This window comes from Notolepis coatsorum, assembly GCF_963971535.1.
Source record: "Notolepis coatsorum genome assembly, chromosome: 2".
NCBI lineage: Eukaryota > Metazoa > Chordata > Actinopteri > Aulopiformes > Paralepididae > Notolepis > Notolepis coatsorum.
This window is the reverse complement of record NC_140166.1, coordinates 145334095-145349461: the sequence shown is the minus strand read 5'-3', so window position 1 is coordinate 145349461 and position 15367 is coordinate 145334095. Positions and strand designations below refer to the sequence as shown.

The 15367-nt window shown below is 42.0% G+C and overlaps 1 protein-coding gene across 1 annotated transcript in view; it reads left to right on the top strand.

Annotated features, from left to right (window-relative positions):
• The window catches only part of trmt11 (tRNA methyltransferase 11 homolog), a 70505-nt gene that overhangs the window by 24269 nt on the left and 30869 nt on the right, over positions 1-15367 (top strand). Inside the window, exons 8-10 of the mRNA XM_084308335.1 lie at positions 422-586; positions 1526-1598; positions 10726-10860. Of these exons, the coding sequence (XP_084164461.1) occupies positions 422-586; positions 1526-1598; positions 10726-10860 (373 nt within the window). The remainder of the gene's footprint in view (positions 1-421; positions 587-1525; positions 1599-10725; positions 10861-15367) is intronic.

The following is a 15367-nucleotide window of genomic DNA, read 5'->3' as shown; positions in this document are numbered from 1 at the left end:
AAAGAAGGTAAACATCTCCATAGACTTACAGTGCTGGCAGTGATCAAACATTGATGGATATAAGCGTGTTTTGAATTTGATGCAAATTTGCAATGTATGAGGGTCATCCTTTTGTGTTAAATGGCTGCATAAAGCAAGCATTTGTTGACTCATGTTGATAAGAGTATTAAAACTTGGAACTTGAAAAAGATTCGTTTAAGGTAAAAGAAAAATATGCGATTAATTTGCGATTAATCGCCAGTTAACTATGGACAATCATGTGATTAATCAAGTTAAATATTTTAATCGATTGACAGCACTAATATATATATATATTTAATCTTTTTTTAAACCGATACCGATATTTTCCGATATTGCATTAATGCCAATATCGGCCGATAATATCGGACATCCCTACCTAAAACCTCCTCGAACCCTTCAGGCAGGTCCAGCCGTAAGAACCAGAAGTGGCGCGGGCCGGACGAGAACATCCGGGCCAACCTGAGGCAGTACGGCACGGAGCGCTCCTTCGTGGACGTCATGGTGTCCGACGCCTCGCAGCACGTCTGGAGGGAGGGAGCCAGGTTCGACGCCATCATCACCGACCGTACGTACGTCTCTCTCCCTCTCCCTCTGTCTCTCTCTCTCCCTCTGTCTCTCTCTCTCTCTCTCTCTCTCTGTCTCTCTCTCCCTCTCTGTCTCTGTCTCTGTCTCTCTCTCTGTCTCTCCCTCTCCCTCTGTCTCTGTCTCTGTCTCTCTCTGTCTCTGTCTCTCCCTCTGTCTCTCTCCCTCTCCCTCTCCCTCTCCATCTCCCTCTCCCTCTCCCTCTCTCTGTCTCTGTCTCTCTCTCTGTCTCTGTCTCTCTCTCTCTGTCTCTCTCTCTGTCTCTCTCTCTCTCTCTCTCTCTGTCTCTGTCTCTCCCTCTGTCTCTCCCTCTGTCTCTGTCTCTCCTCTGTCTCTGTCTCTGTCTCTCTCTCTGTCTCTGTCTCTCTCTCCCTGTCTGTCTCTCTCTCCCTGTCTCTGTCTCTCTCTGTCTCTCCCTGTCTGTCTCTCCCTGTCTGTCTCTGTCTCTCTCCCTGTCTCCCTGTCTCTGTCTCTCTCTCTCTCTCTCTCTCTCTCTCTCTCTCTCTCTCTCTCTCTCTCTCTCTCTCTCTCTCTCTCTCTCTCTCTCTCTCTCTCTCTCTCTCTCTCTCTCTCTCTCTCTCTCTCTCTCTCTCTCTCTCTCTCCCTCTGTATCTCTCTCTCTCTCTCTCCCTGTCTCTCCCTCTGTCTCTCTCCCTGTCTCTCTCTCTCTCTCTCTCTCTCTCTCTCTCTCTCTCCTCTCTCTCTCTCTCTCTCTCTCTCTCTCTCTCTCTCTCTCTCTCTCTCTCCTCTCTCTCTCTCTCTCTCTCTCTGCCTCTCTCTCTCTCTCTCTCTCTCTCTCTCTCTCTCTCTCTCTCTCTCTCTATACAGAGAGGGATACAGAGATTATGTGCTGGTGTATTCAGACAGATATATATATATGTGGTAAATATATGGTGTACTGAGTCTGCCTGGATGTCCCCAGCTCCCTACGGGATCCGTGAGTCGACCAGGAGAACAGGGTCCCACAAGGACTCCACCAAGACCCCCGACGACTAGTGAGTATCTGTTGATTGATTGATTGAAAATTGTATTAACAGATTGCAGAATGGGTACAATACAGTACAGCTCAATACACACAATTGTTAAGGGGATGCAGACCAGAGAAAGACTTTCGTCTTGTTTACATCAGGGTCCCCCATTTTCAATTCATCATAACATATATGACATACATGACATACGGGTAGACAGTACTGCTACATCTAGACATTTATGACATACCAGATTTACAAATATACAGTACTGTTTATGAGTACAAAGAGAGTCTAAAAAGAGAGTATATACATTGGGTAGGTGGGGGGGGGTATACATTGGAGGGGGTTGGGTTTGGTTGTCTCTGATGTTCTCGTCCGGCCCGCTCTGTGTGTAGATGACAGGGATGTAAAAAGTACCCAGAAATGATATTTAAGTGAAAGTATGGGTACCGTCTCAAAATCTTACTCAAGTAAAAGTCACAGTATCTGGATAAAAAACACACTTGAGTAAAAGTTAAAAAGTTTCTACTTTTAAATGTACTAAAGTACTAAAAAGTTAAAGTTTTTGAGACTTCCGGTTTGACCGCGGAAGAACATGGCTGCTTAACTCGCGAGCTCCCCGACAGCAAAATGATTTAGCCCCGGAAAACATTTATTAACAACACCAGGGTACATATTTAATAGGGATGAAAGAAGGGGCTATCACGAGACGTAGGGCGAACACGATTACAACTGAAAAGGACAACGGAATGGCAGAGAATGACGACGTAACGGGAGGAAAAGATGGCGACGATGACTGTGAACAAGAAGCCACGCTGTTGAACATATACAACAAGCTCAAAGACTTCAGAAAAGACAATGAGCGTCAGTTTCGGGAGATAAAGAATGATATGAACAAAATGAACGACAGGCTCTGTGAAACGGAGGGGAGAATCGGAGAAAATGAAAATGTGCTTGATGCGGCGACGGTTTTAATAAAAAAACTGATACAGAGGCAGGCCGACATGGAGGCTAAACTGCTCGACCAAGAGGGCAGAACGAGGAGAGAGAACCTGCGGGTGTATGGTATCCCGGAGGAGAAAGAGGGAAAGGACATGCATGGATTTCTAGACGGCTTGTTTAAGGACGCACTCGGACTGCCTCATGACATGGACCTTCGTATCGAACGAGCACACCGGGCACTGGCCCCAAGGCCTAACAACCCACAGCTGAAACCACGGTCAATCGTGGTTAAGTTTGGGAGTTACAAAATGAAGGAAGAGATAATACGCCGAACGTGGCAGAAGAAAAACGTCTCATGTGGCAACGAACGCTTCTATGTCGACCATGACTTCCCCACTGAAATACTGAAGAAGCGAGGAGAATATGCCGAGGCCAAGAGAATAATGAAGGAGAAGAATCTCAAGTTCCAGACACCGTATCCAGCGAAGATGAGGGTATTCTACGAAGATGGCACCCGCCTGTACCAGAGCGCAGCGGAGGCGACGGCAAATATGGCAAAAAACGTGGATTCAAGATCACTGTGGTGAACCCGACTACCGACCCGGACCGAGAGGAGATACTGCGGATACGTCTACCTGGCAGACAGTGGGAAGAAAACGGGGACCGGGGGACGACATGCAGGCGACGGGGACTGAACGCCCCGCACAGCAGGGCAATGGTCATCACGGATACCGGGAGAAACTACAGGGATTCAGACGGGGACAGTCGGAGGCGGACAATTGAGATAAAGTTCATGAAGCGCATGGATACAGATAAGTCACGGGGGCATCGTCATAGAATAAATAACTTCACAAAATGCCAATATGTATATAAAAGAAAAGACAAAAAAAAAAAAAAAAAAAAAAGTGATTGAAAAAAAAAATAAAAAAATGTGAAATGAAAATAGAGGGCAATGGATAGAAGAGTATGATAAAATTGTGGGAGGGGAAATATCCCGGATGGATACAGGAAAAGTATAACGAAATGAACCACAGGCCATTATGGCTATGTCATAGAAGTTACAATGTACCAATATATATCTGAGAGATATACAAATGTTAATTGTTGGAAACGTTACCGTTTTGTCAAGTTCAGTTGAATTGATCGCACTGTATATAGATTACAGTGTGAGCCATACGTTACATCAGGGTATACAAAATAGTAGGGGCACAGTTTTGGGCAACCTGCCTTGTGCCATATGCACTCCTCTGTTAGTCGAGGGGGACCAAGGTGCATGGGTGAGTATCGATCTCACCCTCGGTACGACTGTTCTATCTGGGGTCATATCGAACGTAGCTTGGGTAAATGTGGGGGGGGGGGAAATGTATTTATATGTTCTTTTTTATTTCATTGTATGCTATACTATTGTATATATATCTTCACAGTCTCAGGAACTAGATATGGAAATGTGGGAGATGGCGCCCCAGACATAGAGGTACTACGTCCTGGATTGCACAGGGGAGATGCATTACGAGGAATATGGGGCTGATTAAAATAATATCGTGGAATATAGACGGATGTCATCATCCCATTAAGAGAAAAAAGATATTGACGTTCTTGAAACAAAAAAAGACGGATATTGCACTAATTCAGGAATCGCACCTGGATGAGGAGGAGTCGGCCAAGCTTAAAAGGGATTGGGTGGGACAAATATACTATAGTACGTTCTCTTCTAGGAAGAGGGGGGTGGCAATATTGGTGAGAAAAAACATAGACCTAAAGGTGCACAATATTTTCTCACATGATGAGGGAAGATGGGTTATACTGGATGCTGATTTAGAGGGACAGAGGACTACTTTAGCTAATATATATGCGCCCAACGGGTCGTCCTCAGACTTTTTCCATGAGGTATGTGAGGTGATCAGGAAAATAGGGAATAGCAACGTAATCATAGGGGGGGACTTCAACCTGGTTGGAAACACCTTAATGGACAAATCGTATCAACCCAGGACCGCTGACAACGCAGGGAGACTGGCGGTTGGTGTTCTGATAGAGGAATTGGGTCTAGTGGATATTTGGAGGGTTATGAACCCACAAGAAAGAGACTACACGTTTTACTCTCACCCGCATTCCTCATACTCTAGAATAGATCTGATCTCTAGCGCACTGGTAGAACAGGTAGCAGGTACTGGGATAGGGAACATTGTAATATCTGACCATGCTCCGGTTGATTTAGTGATCACATCCATGGAGGAAGGGCAACGATCTCGGAGATGGCGATTCAATAACCTGATGTTAAATGATAAAGGATCGTGTGCGTACATTAGAACTATATTTAAGGAATTTTGGGAACTTAATGAAGGGTCAATAGATGATAGTGGCATAATGTGGGACACATGTAAAGCTTACATGAGAGGACGACTCATACAATGCGGTGCGATACTAAAAAGGGCAGAGAAACAAAAAATGACAGCGTTAGATGAGGAAATTAAAATACTCTCGAAACAGCACAGTCAGAGACCAGACCCAGAAACATGGAGAAACCTAAGCAAATCCAAATACGAATTGAACAACATATATCAAAAGAAGGCTGAATATGCGTTATTTAGGACCAACCAAAGATACTATGAACAAGGGGAGAGAGCGGGTAAAATACTAGCGAATCGGGTTAAACAAATGCAAAATCAAAATATTATATCCTCGATTCGTAATAAAGATGACAAGATTATTACAGACAAAAAGGAAATTAATAATGTCTTCAGGTGCTTCTACCAGGACTTGTATACCCCACAGAAGGCGGTGGATCAGCTAAAAATGGACGCGTTCTTCGACAAAATCAAATTACCGTCGTTATCGAAACAACAAGTAAAATCAATGGAGGGGGGGGTCTCGATAGAAGAAATACACGCGGCAATCAACAGCCTTAAATTGGGTAAAGCACCAGGAGACGACGGGTTTACTCCCGATTTCTACAAACAATTCAGTGATATAATCGCTCTGAGACTATTAAAAGTATATGAGGATTCATTGTTAAAGGGGGGCTTGCCCACTAGCTTGAGATCGGCCACTATTACGTTACTACAGAAAAAGGGCAAAGACCCTCAATGCTGTGGAAGCTATAGACCTATATCCCTGAGCAATTTGGAAGAAAAAGTATTGGCAAAGATACTTGCGAATAGAATAGAAGATGTACTACCAACTTTGGTGCATTCAGATCAAGTGGGCTTTGTGAAGGGGAGAAACTCAGCTGATAATATCCGCAGACTCCTACACATAATGTGGAAGGTCAGGAATGATACAGAACCTACAGTGGCCTTCTCATTGGATGCCGAAAAGGCCTTTGATAAGGTGGAATTTGCATTCTTATTTCACACGCTAGAGCGCTTCGGGTTCGGACCATCGTTTACTGGGTGGGTAAAACTGTTATACACAAATCCGATGGCATCAGTATTGACCAACGGGATCGTATCCTCGCCCTTTAACCTAGGGCGGGGGACGAGGCAAGGTTCTCCGCTTTCTCCCCAAATGTTTGCGCTCTTCCTCGAACCACTTGCTATCGCACTAAGGACTAATCAGGACATCAAAGGGGTAATAGCGGGGCAGGTAGAACATACATTTTTTTGTATGCGGACGATATCTTATTGGTATCCAGCAATCCCCGAACAGCAGCTGGGGTCATTGGAACTATTATCGAGTCCTTCTCCGAAATATCTGGGTACACAATCAACTGGAGCAAGTCAGAAGCAATGCCTCTCTCTAAGTGTTGTCCCCCTGATATCAGAAGGGGGTGGCAATACAGATGGATGCCGTCAGGGTTGATATACCTAGGAATAAAGCTGATCCCAGGTCTGAAAGAGTTGATGCAAGCCAATATTGCCCCTATAATCGAACACATTAGTGCTCTGACCCAGAATTGGGCCAAGATGAATATGTCCCTCCTGGGGAAGATAAACTTAGTAAAAATGATATTGGCTCCCAAATTAAATTATATCCTATATATGCTGCCGCTGACTCTCCCGACCCAGTTACTCAAACAGTATGACAAAGTCATTAATGTATATCTGTGGGGGGGCAAAAGGCCGCTATTTGGACGGGCCAAAATGTATGCAGCAAAGGAAAATGGCGGCTTATCCCTGCCTAAACTAGATTGGTATCATTATGCATTCTCGCTCTCCCAGCTCTCCAAACTGAATCACTCGTCTGAGGAGGCACCTGCTTGGGTCAGGATGGAGGAGGAAATGATATATCCCTCATCTCTGGAATCCTTCCTGACACAATCAGACAGACCTATACCTTTTAAAAACCCTTTAATGGCATTTATCAGGGAAACTTGGAATCAATTGCACAGAATGACTGGTGATAGCCCATATTTAACTACGAGAGCCTCTATATGGTATAATAAGAAACTAAAGATTGGTAAGAAATCAGTCATATGGGACGATTGGATTAAAAGGGGGATACATGTACTAGGTGATATAGCCGGGGAAGATGGGGTTTTGCCTTTTGAGGATATTAAAGAGGATTTTGATATAGATAATAAAAACTTTTATAAATTCCTACAGATTAGACATTGTATATCGTCATCAATAGGAGGACCAAAGTGTGGCCCGATTACTGCAATTCAAGAAATATTCTATAGAGGATGGCGTAGGAAAGGCGGTGCGTCAAGATTTTATGATGTTATAAGAGAATACAATGCACCCAAATTGGCGGGTCTGAGATTGAGCTGGGAGAACGATGTACGTGAGGATATTACTGAGGAAATGTGGGAGAAACTGGTGTCCAAATGGGGTAAATTCTCTAGGGAGGCGCAATCACAACTTATTTTTTACAAAGTGTTGAACAGAAGCTATTGGACGCCTAGTAAACTGGCCAGACTGAAATTAAGGGACAGTGACATCTGCTGGAGATAAAGATAAGATAAGATAAGATAAGATATTCCTTTATTGATCCCCTTGGGGAAATTCAGGCATCATAGCAGCATGGGGGGGAGGGGGGGAGGGGTACAGGTAGTAAAACAACACAGTATACAGGTAGTAAAAGACAACACAGGCAGTGTAAACAATTTGATCAATATGGTCAATATAATTTACTATCTGACTAGCTGAGGAATATTCACATTATTCACAGTGTCACATGAGGTGCAGTATGCCTGTGAGAAGGAGACAGGCACTTTACTGCACATGCTGTACGAATGTGAGAAGGTCCGGAAAATGTGGGATCAAATTGTGATATTCCTAAGTAAGGTTCTGAATGTGAAGATAAATAACGCCCCAATGGCATGTGTTTTGGGTATAGTACCGAAAGGGATTAAACTGCCTAAATACCGGGGAATGTGGTATAGAATGGCCATGATATCAGGATGTAGAATTGCATTACGACATTGGAAATCACCTGTTGATATTACTTTTAAAGAATGGATGGAACTAATGTTCCGGACAGCATCATATGAAAGGGTGACGTATAGAGTCGCAGGGAGAGAGGATATTTTCGCTGAGGTATGGGACAGTTTTCTACACCTGACTGAACGGTCTGGGGACAAATGATTAAGGTGGGATTACAATGGTATCAAGGATGAATATGAAAAAAGGGGATCTGATCTGATGGTACTTGTGCTTTATAATGTATTGTGTATGTATGTACATGTATTTTATGTCCGGATGGTGTATCTATGGAACGGTCACTGTCTCTATCACACTCACATGTGCGCAGGTATAGCCGCATACAAGTATCTAGGATACACATATTCATATGTGTACATAATAGGTTTACACACACTCATATACACAAAGATAAGGTATACACGTCAGGGGCACACATACATGCACATACTCACTTATAGGAAATAGGCATACACACACCTACATATACACATAGTTGAAGTATAGGCTTTCACTGACACATATGGGGGATACACATGTATATAGGAGACACACACATACGTAGCTGAGACGCACATATATATACACATCTGAGATATACACTCACATAGGGGGCAGAGGCACACATGGATACGAGACACACACAAGAGATAGGAGTACAGTCACATACCAGGAAGATGCACACACACACATATGAGGCTAACTGGCTATCGTTCTGGGAGCTAACGTTAGTAGTACTAGGCTGGCGCTGGCTAACTGGCTATCGTTCCGTGAGCTAACGTTAGTAGTACTAGGCTGGTGCGGGCTAACTGGCTATCGTTCTGGGAGCTAACGTTAGTAGTAGGGGTGGACGGTAGGGGTGGACGGTATGGTCTAAAATTTATATCACGGTATAATTTGAAGCATAGACGGTAACGGTATATATCACGGTATCAGTGTTTCCGTTAGAATAATTTTTTTTGCCTGATAGGCAGGCTATATAAAGAATGACATCCTCAAGGCATGTAGATTTATAATATTTTAACTTAAAACTAGGCTACTTTTGCGTATAAAGTCATTATATTCCAAAAAAAATAAGTCCAGAGTCCGTGCTGCTCCCATTGCAAACAGCCGGGCTGGATGCTGGATTTTGCTAGAAGCATATGTAGCTGCAGAGCCGCAGAGCCAGCGGTGCTTTCAGGTCTGGTCACAGCTTTCAGCCGTTGGGTGGGGGGCGCTGTTGAGCGGACCTGACCTGAAAGCGCCGCTGGCTCTGCGGCTCTGCAGCTGCATGCTATTCGCAAATCCACTGCTGCCTGCAGCCGTCCTCCCGGCTCCCGCTGCAGCCGTCGTTATCATAACACTACATGCATATCATAATGTTTACAGCAAACTGTAGTTGATCACCAGGTATGTTTTATTAACGTAGAATAATTCATATAAGAAAAACGATAGGGACATCTCTTACCTTTCTCCACTGGTTAAAAATGCCAGGAACTGAAATTGAAACTTGCTGTGCGCCGCGGTGATATGTGTTTATTATGAAATGACAATTGCGTGTTGACACGCCCACTGCGCGAAGCCTCCTAAATAACTTTTTCCAGTTTGCACATATCTATTATCTATGACTAATTCTATCTATTTTTAGGGGCAAATGCGATTGAAATAGTTGCGCTGTGGTTACATGACGTCATTGCTATTTTAGAGCTGCTCTACCGGTTACACGGTATAGTCAAAATCCATACCGTAGAGCAAATTAATACCGTTTATACCGTCCACCCCTAGTGGACGGTATAAACGGTATGAAAACGGTATAAAATCATAAATTTAGTTTTTTTCAGATTCAGTGATAGCTTATTTACATCAAACCATTTCTTTAGCTTTGTCATTTCATGCACAATATGTTCAGCTAGTTCCTTTAAATTATTTCCAGAGCAAAAAAAATTGGTATCATCAGCAAACAAGACAAACTGTAATAGTTTTGAAACATCACAAATATCATTAATATATAAAAGAAAGAGTTTGGGCCCCAAAACCGAACCTTGCGGTACCCCACATTCAATTTTCATGAGCTCAGATTTGACATCTGCCAACTGCACATATTGTTGCCTATTGTGGAGATAACTACTCAACCATTCTAGAACCATTCCTCTCACACCATATGAGTGTAATTTAGAAATTAGAATATTATCTAAGGTATCAAATGCCTTTTTTAAATCAATAAACACCCCTATTGTTAATTTCCTTTTATCCGTTGCTGTTGTTATTTCTTCAATAATATTCATTAAGGCAGTCGCTGTTGATCTGTTTTGCCTAAAGCCATACTGGCTTTCGCTCAGCAGTTTGTTCTTTTCCACAAAACCATCTAACTTATGCGAAAACAGTTTTTCAAGCACTTTCGAGAACTGTGAGAGCAATGACACTGGTCTATAGTTAGTGAAGCTGTGCTTATCTCCTACTTTGTAAAGTGGGATCACTTTTGCTACCTTCATCCTGTCTGGAAAAATACCTGTCTGAAAAGAAAGATTACAAATATAACAGAGAGGTTTGATCATACAATCAATTGTCTTCTTCACTATAATCATATCTATCCCATCACTGTCAATGGATGTCTTGTTCTTTGACTTTGATACAATGGAATGTATAGTAATGATAGAAAACATATCGAAAATGAATCGAATCGTGGTCAAATGAAGAGATTTCATGATGCATTGAATAATCGTAATCGAAATTAATCATTGTGAGGTTGCATCGTTACACCCCTAAATGTAATGTAATGTAATCTAATGTCCTGTGATGTGATGTAATGTAATGTAATGTAATGCAATGTAATCTAATGTAATGTAATGTAATCTAATGTCCTCTCTCAGCTTGGGAGAGAGCCACGTGTCGGTCTCCATGGCGTACCACCTGAGTGACATCTTCACTGACCTGTTAAAGTTCGCCGCCCACCACCTGGTCATGGGCGGGAGGCTCGTCTATTGGCTGCCAATCTACAGGCCAGAGTGAGTCCCACTGAGCGGCTCCTGATGTGTGTTCCTGCTAATAACCACTTACATTACCACACGCTGTCCTGTTGGGGGGGGGGGGGGGCTGTCCTGGTTGTGGGTGTATTTATTTAAATATATTATATATATAAATATTTACCAATCGCCCCCACCCTACAACCCCACACAACCAAAGTTCCCACCCCTCTGAGCCCCTATAAGCCCATCTGAACCCCCCCCCCTCCTCTCTCCCACCCCTCTGTCCTCTCCTGAGCCCCTATAAGCCCATCTGAACCCCCCCCTCCCTCCTCTCTCCCACCCCTCTGTCCTCTCCTGAGCCCCTATAAGCCCATCTGAACCCCCCTCCTCTCTCCCACCCCTCTGTCCTCTCCTGAGCCCCTATAAGCCCATCTGAACCTCCCCCCCCCCATCTCTCTCCCACCCCTCTGTCCTCTTTGATGGAAAAGGAAGATAAAGAATGACACTTTGCATTTAGCTTCAAACCTGTGGGTCAAAGGTCAGGTATCGCTACACGATCTAGAATAAGCGTGAAGTTACAACACTGTAAACAGACCTTACAAAAGGGGGGAATTAACCCTTTCACTGCGACAATACACAGGAGGTTAACCCCTTCACTGCCACACGACAGCAGGTTAACCCAACCGTCTTTATTTCTGCTGTATGTAAAGCACTTTGTGAGTTGTCTCTGTGAAAAGTGCTATATAAATAAACTTTACTTACTTACTTACTTACTTCTGTAGTGTGGCAGTGAAAGGGTTAATAGTCGCTGGATCTGTTTTGCTGGATTATCGATGTGTTGTTTTATGATTAAACCTGAACGAGAGGTGGTCTCATCATGTGAACTGGTCTAGGAGGCCTTCTTAAACCTGAACGAGAGGTGGTCTCATCATGTGAACTGGTCTAGGAGGCCTTCTTAAACCTGAACGAGAGGTGGTCTCATCATGTGAACTGGTCTAGCAGGCCTTCTTAAACCTGAACGAGAGGTGGTCTCATCATGTGAACTGGTCTAGCAGGCCTTCTTAAACCTGAACGAGAGGTGGTCTCATCATGTGAACTGGTCTAGCAGGCCTTCTTAAACCTGAACGAGAGGTGGTCTCATCATGTGAACTGGTCTAGCAGGCCTTCTTAAACCTGAATGAGAGGTGGTCTCATCATGTGAACTGGTCTAGCAGGCCTTCTTAAACCTGAACGAGAGGTGGTCTCATCATGTGAACTGGTCTAGCAGGCCTTCTTAAACCTGAACGAGAGGTGGTCTCATCATGTGAACTGGTCTAGCAGGCCTTCTTAAACCTGAACGAGAGGTGGTCTCATCATGTGAACTGGTCTAGCAGGCCTTCTTAAACCTGAACGAGAGGTGGTCTCATCATGTGAACTGGTCTAGGAGGCCTTCTTAAACCTGAACGAGAGGTGGTCTCATCATGTGAACTGGTCTAGCAGGCCTTCTTAAACCTGAACGAGAGGTGGTCTCATCATGTGAACTGGTCTCTAGCAGGCCTTCTTAAACCTGAACGAGAGGTGGTCTCATCATGTGAACTGGTCTAGGAGGCCTTCTTAAACCTGAACGAGAGGTGGTCTCATCATGTGAACTGGTCTAGGAGGCCTTCTTAAACCTGAACGAGAGGTGGTCTCATCATGTGAACTGGTCTAGCAGGCCTTCTTAAACCCAACTCTCTGTTTATCTATATTTTAGCAGTGTGTTGTTGAGTTTAAATGCTCAACTCTCTGTTTATCTATATTTTATAAGTGTTGTTGAGTTTAGATGTTCAACTCTCTGTTTATCTATATTTTATAAGTGTGTTGTTGATTTTAGATGTTAAACCCTCTGTTTATCTATATTTTATAAGTGTGTTGTTGAGTTTAAATGCCCAACTCTCTGTTTATCTATATTTTATAAGTGTTGTTGAGTTTAGATGTTCAACTCTCTGTTTATCTATATTTTATCAGTGTTGTTGAGTTTAGATGCTCAACTCTCTGTTTATCTATACTTTATCAGTGTGTTGTTGAGTTTAGATGTTCAACTCTCTGTTTATCTATATTTTATAAGTGTGTTGTTGAGTTTAGATGTTCAACTCTCTGTTTATCTCTATTTTATCAGTGTTGTTGAGTTTAGATGTTCAATTCTCTGTTTATCTATATTTCATAAGTGTGTTGTTGAGTTTAGATGTTCAACTCTCTGTTTATCTATATTTTATCAGTGTTGTTGAGTTTTAGGGCTGCAACGATTAGTCGACATAATCGACGACGTCGATTATAAAAAATCATCGACGAGAAATTGTTGCGTCGATTAGTCATTAAAAAAAAAAAAAAAAAAAAAAACTTTATTTAATTTTTTTTATTTTTATTTTTTTGTGCACTACCTATCTTTGTGAGAGTGGCTTCTCAGGGTTCCAGACAACATCATAACATGATGATCCCATAGCAAATTTTGGACATTGAAAACATTGTTCCCCTGCAGGAGATGATGATCAGACTAGACACACAATACATTACACACGCACTCCTCTCACTCACACACAGTGATCAGAGTAAGACACACACATACACACTCCTCTCACTCACACACAGCGATCAGAGTAAGACACACACACACATACACACTCTTCTCACTCACACACAGCGATCAGAGTAAGACACACACACACATTCACACTCCTCTCTCTCACACACAGCGATCAGAGTAAGACACACACACATTCACACTCCTCTCACTCACACACAGCGATCAGAGTAAGACACACACACATACACAAATTACACAGTACACACCTCTCACTCACACAGCGATCAGAATAAGACACACACACAAATTACACAGTACACACACTCCTCTCACTCACACAGCGATCAGAGTAAGACACACACATACACACACACACGGACTCCTCTCACACACAGCAAACAAAAGTTATTTAAAGTACACTTCCACTTTAATTTGTATTATTTAATTTATTTATCTTGTTATGAGTGGTTGCTGTATTGTTCTTCAAATACATTTTCATTTAAAGTGGCTTAAAGATCCAAATTCAAATGTTTCATGAGTCATTATTTTAATTTGCTATGGGATCATCATGTTATGATGTTGTTGTTTGGTCCTGACAAGAGTCTCAAAGTCTGGGGTGATGGTAGACAAGCAACTCTGAGGTCATGCTCAATGTCCAATCTGTTCCTCTGCTCTGTCTTCAGCTGGACCAGAGCTGAGAAGCCACTTTCACAAAGATAGGTCATTAAATTTTTTTTTTTTTTTTTTTTTTTTTTTTTTAACATTGGTTTTCGATTAGTCGACTAATCGAAAAAATAATCGGCAGATTAGTCGACTACCAAATTAGTCATTAGTTGCAGCCCTATTGAGTTTAGATGTTCAATTATCTGTTTATCTATATTTTATAAGTGTGTTGTTGAGTTTAGATGTTCAACTCTCTGTTTATCTATATTTTATCAGTGTGTTGTTGAGTTTAGATGTTCAACTCTCTGTTTATCTATATTTTACAAGTGTGTTGTTGAGTTTAGATGTTCAACTCTCTGTTTATCTATATTTTATAAGTGTGTTGTTGAGTTTATATGTTCAACTCTCTGTTTATCTATATTTTATAAGTGTTGTTGAGTTTATATGTTCAACTCTCTGTTTATCTATATTTTATAAGTGTGTTGTTGTCAACTACCTTGTACATCTCACAAACCAATACAGTCTACAGCGTCAACTACTGGTGAATATTCTTCTGCACGTAATGACAACGTTGACCGCTAGGGGGCACCAGCACGCTATAGATTTGACTTGAGAGTGGATGGACTTGAGGCTTTTGTTCAGAATTTAGAATCAGTTAATTTGTTCCACATAAACGTGAAAGACTATGGTAAAAAAAAACGTTCATATCATGATTTAACCAACATTGATGTTAGATTAGATGAGATGTAGTGTTGTTGTATGTATCGTTAGTGCAAATGTAACAGTAGTAATATACAGGTGATTAAACTGTGTATAAAATATATAAATGAGTACTACTGAGTAATAGTTCTAATCAGATGTATGTACAGGGTTCTAGTATTAATATGTACAGTGATACAGGTATAAAGACACTGGTAGTAAGTCATACTGGTAGTATTAATATGTACAGTGATGCAGGTATAAATACACTGGTAGTAAGTCATACTGGTAGTATTAATATGTACAGTGATGCAGGTATAAAGACACTATGGTAGTAAGTCATACTGGTAGTATTAATATGTACAGTGATGCAGGTATAAAGACACTGGTAGTAAGTCATACTGGTAGTATTAATATGTACAGTGATGCAGGTATAAATACACTGGTAGTAAGTCATACTGGTAGTATTAATATGTACAGTGATGCAGGTATGAAGACACTATGGTAGTAAGTCATACTGGTAGTATTAATATGTACAGTGATGCAGGTATAAAGACACTATGGTAGTAAGTCATACTGGTAGTATTAATATGTATGTTGTCAAATGTCTGTCATATTTTATGACATAATACAAATTAATTA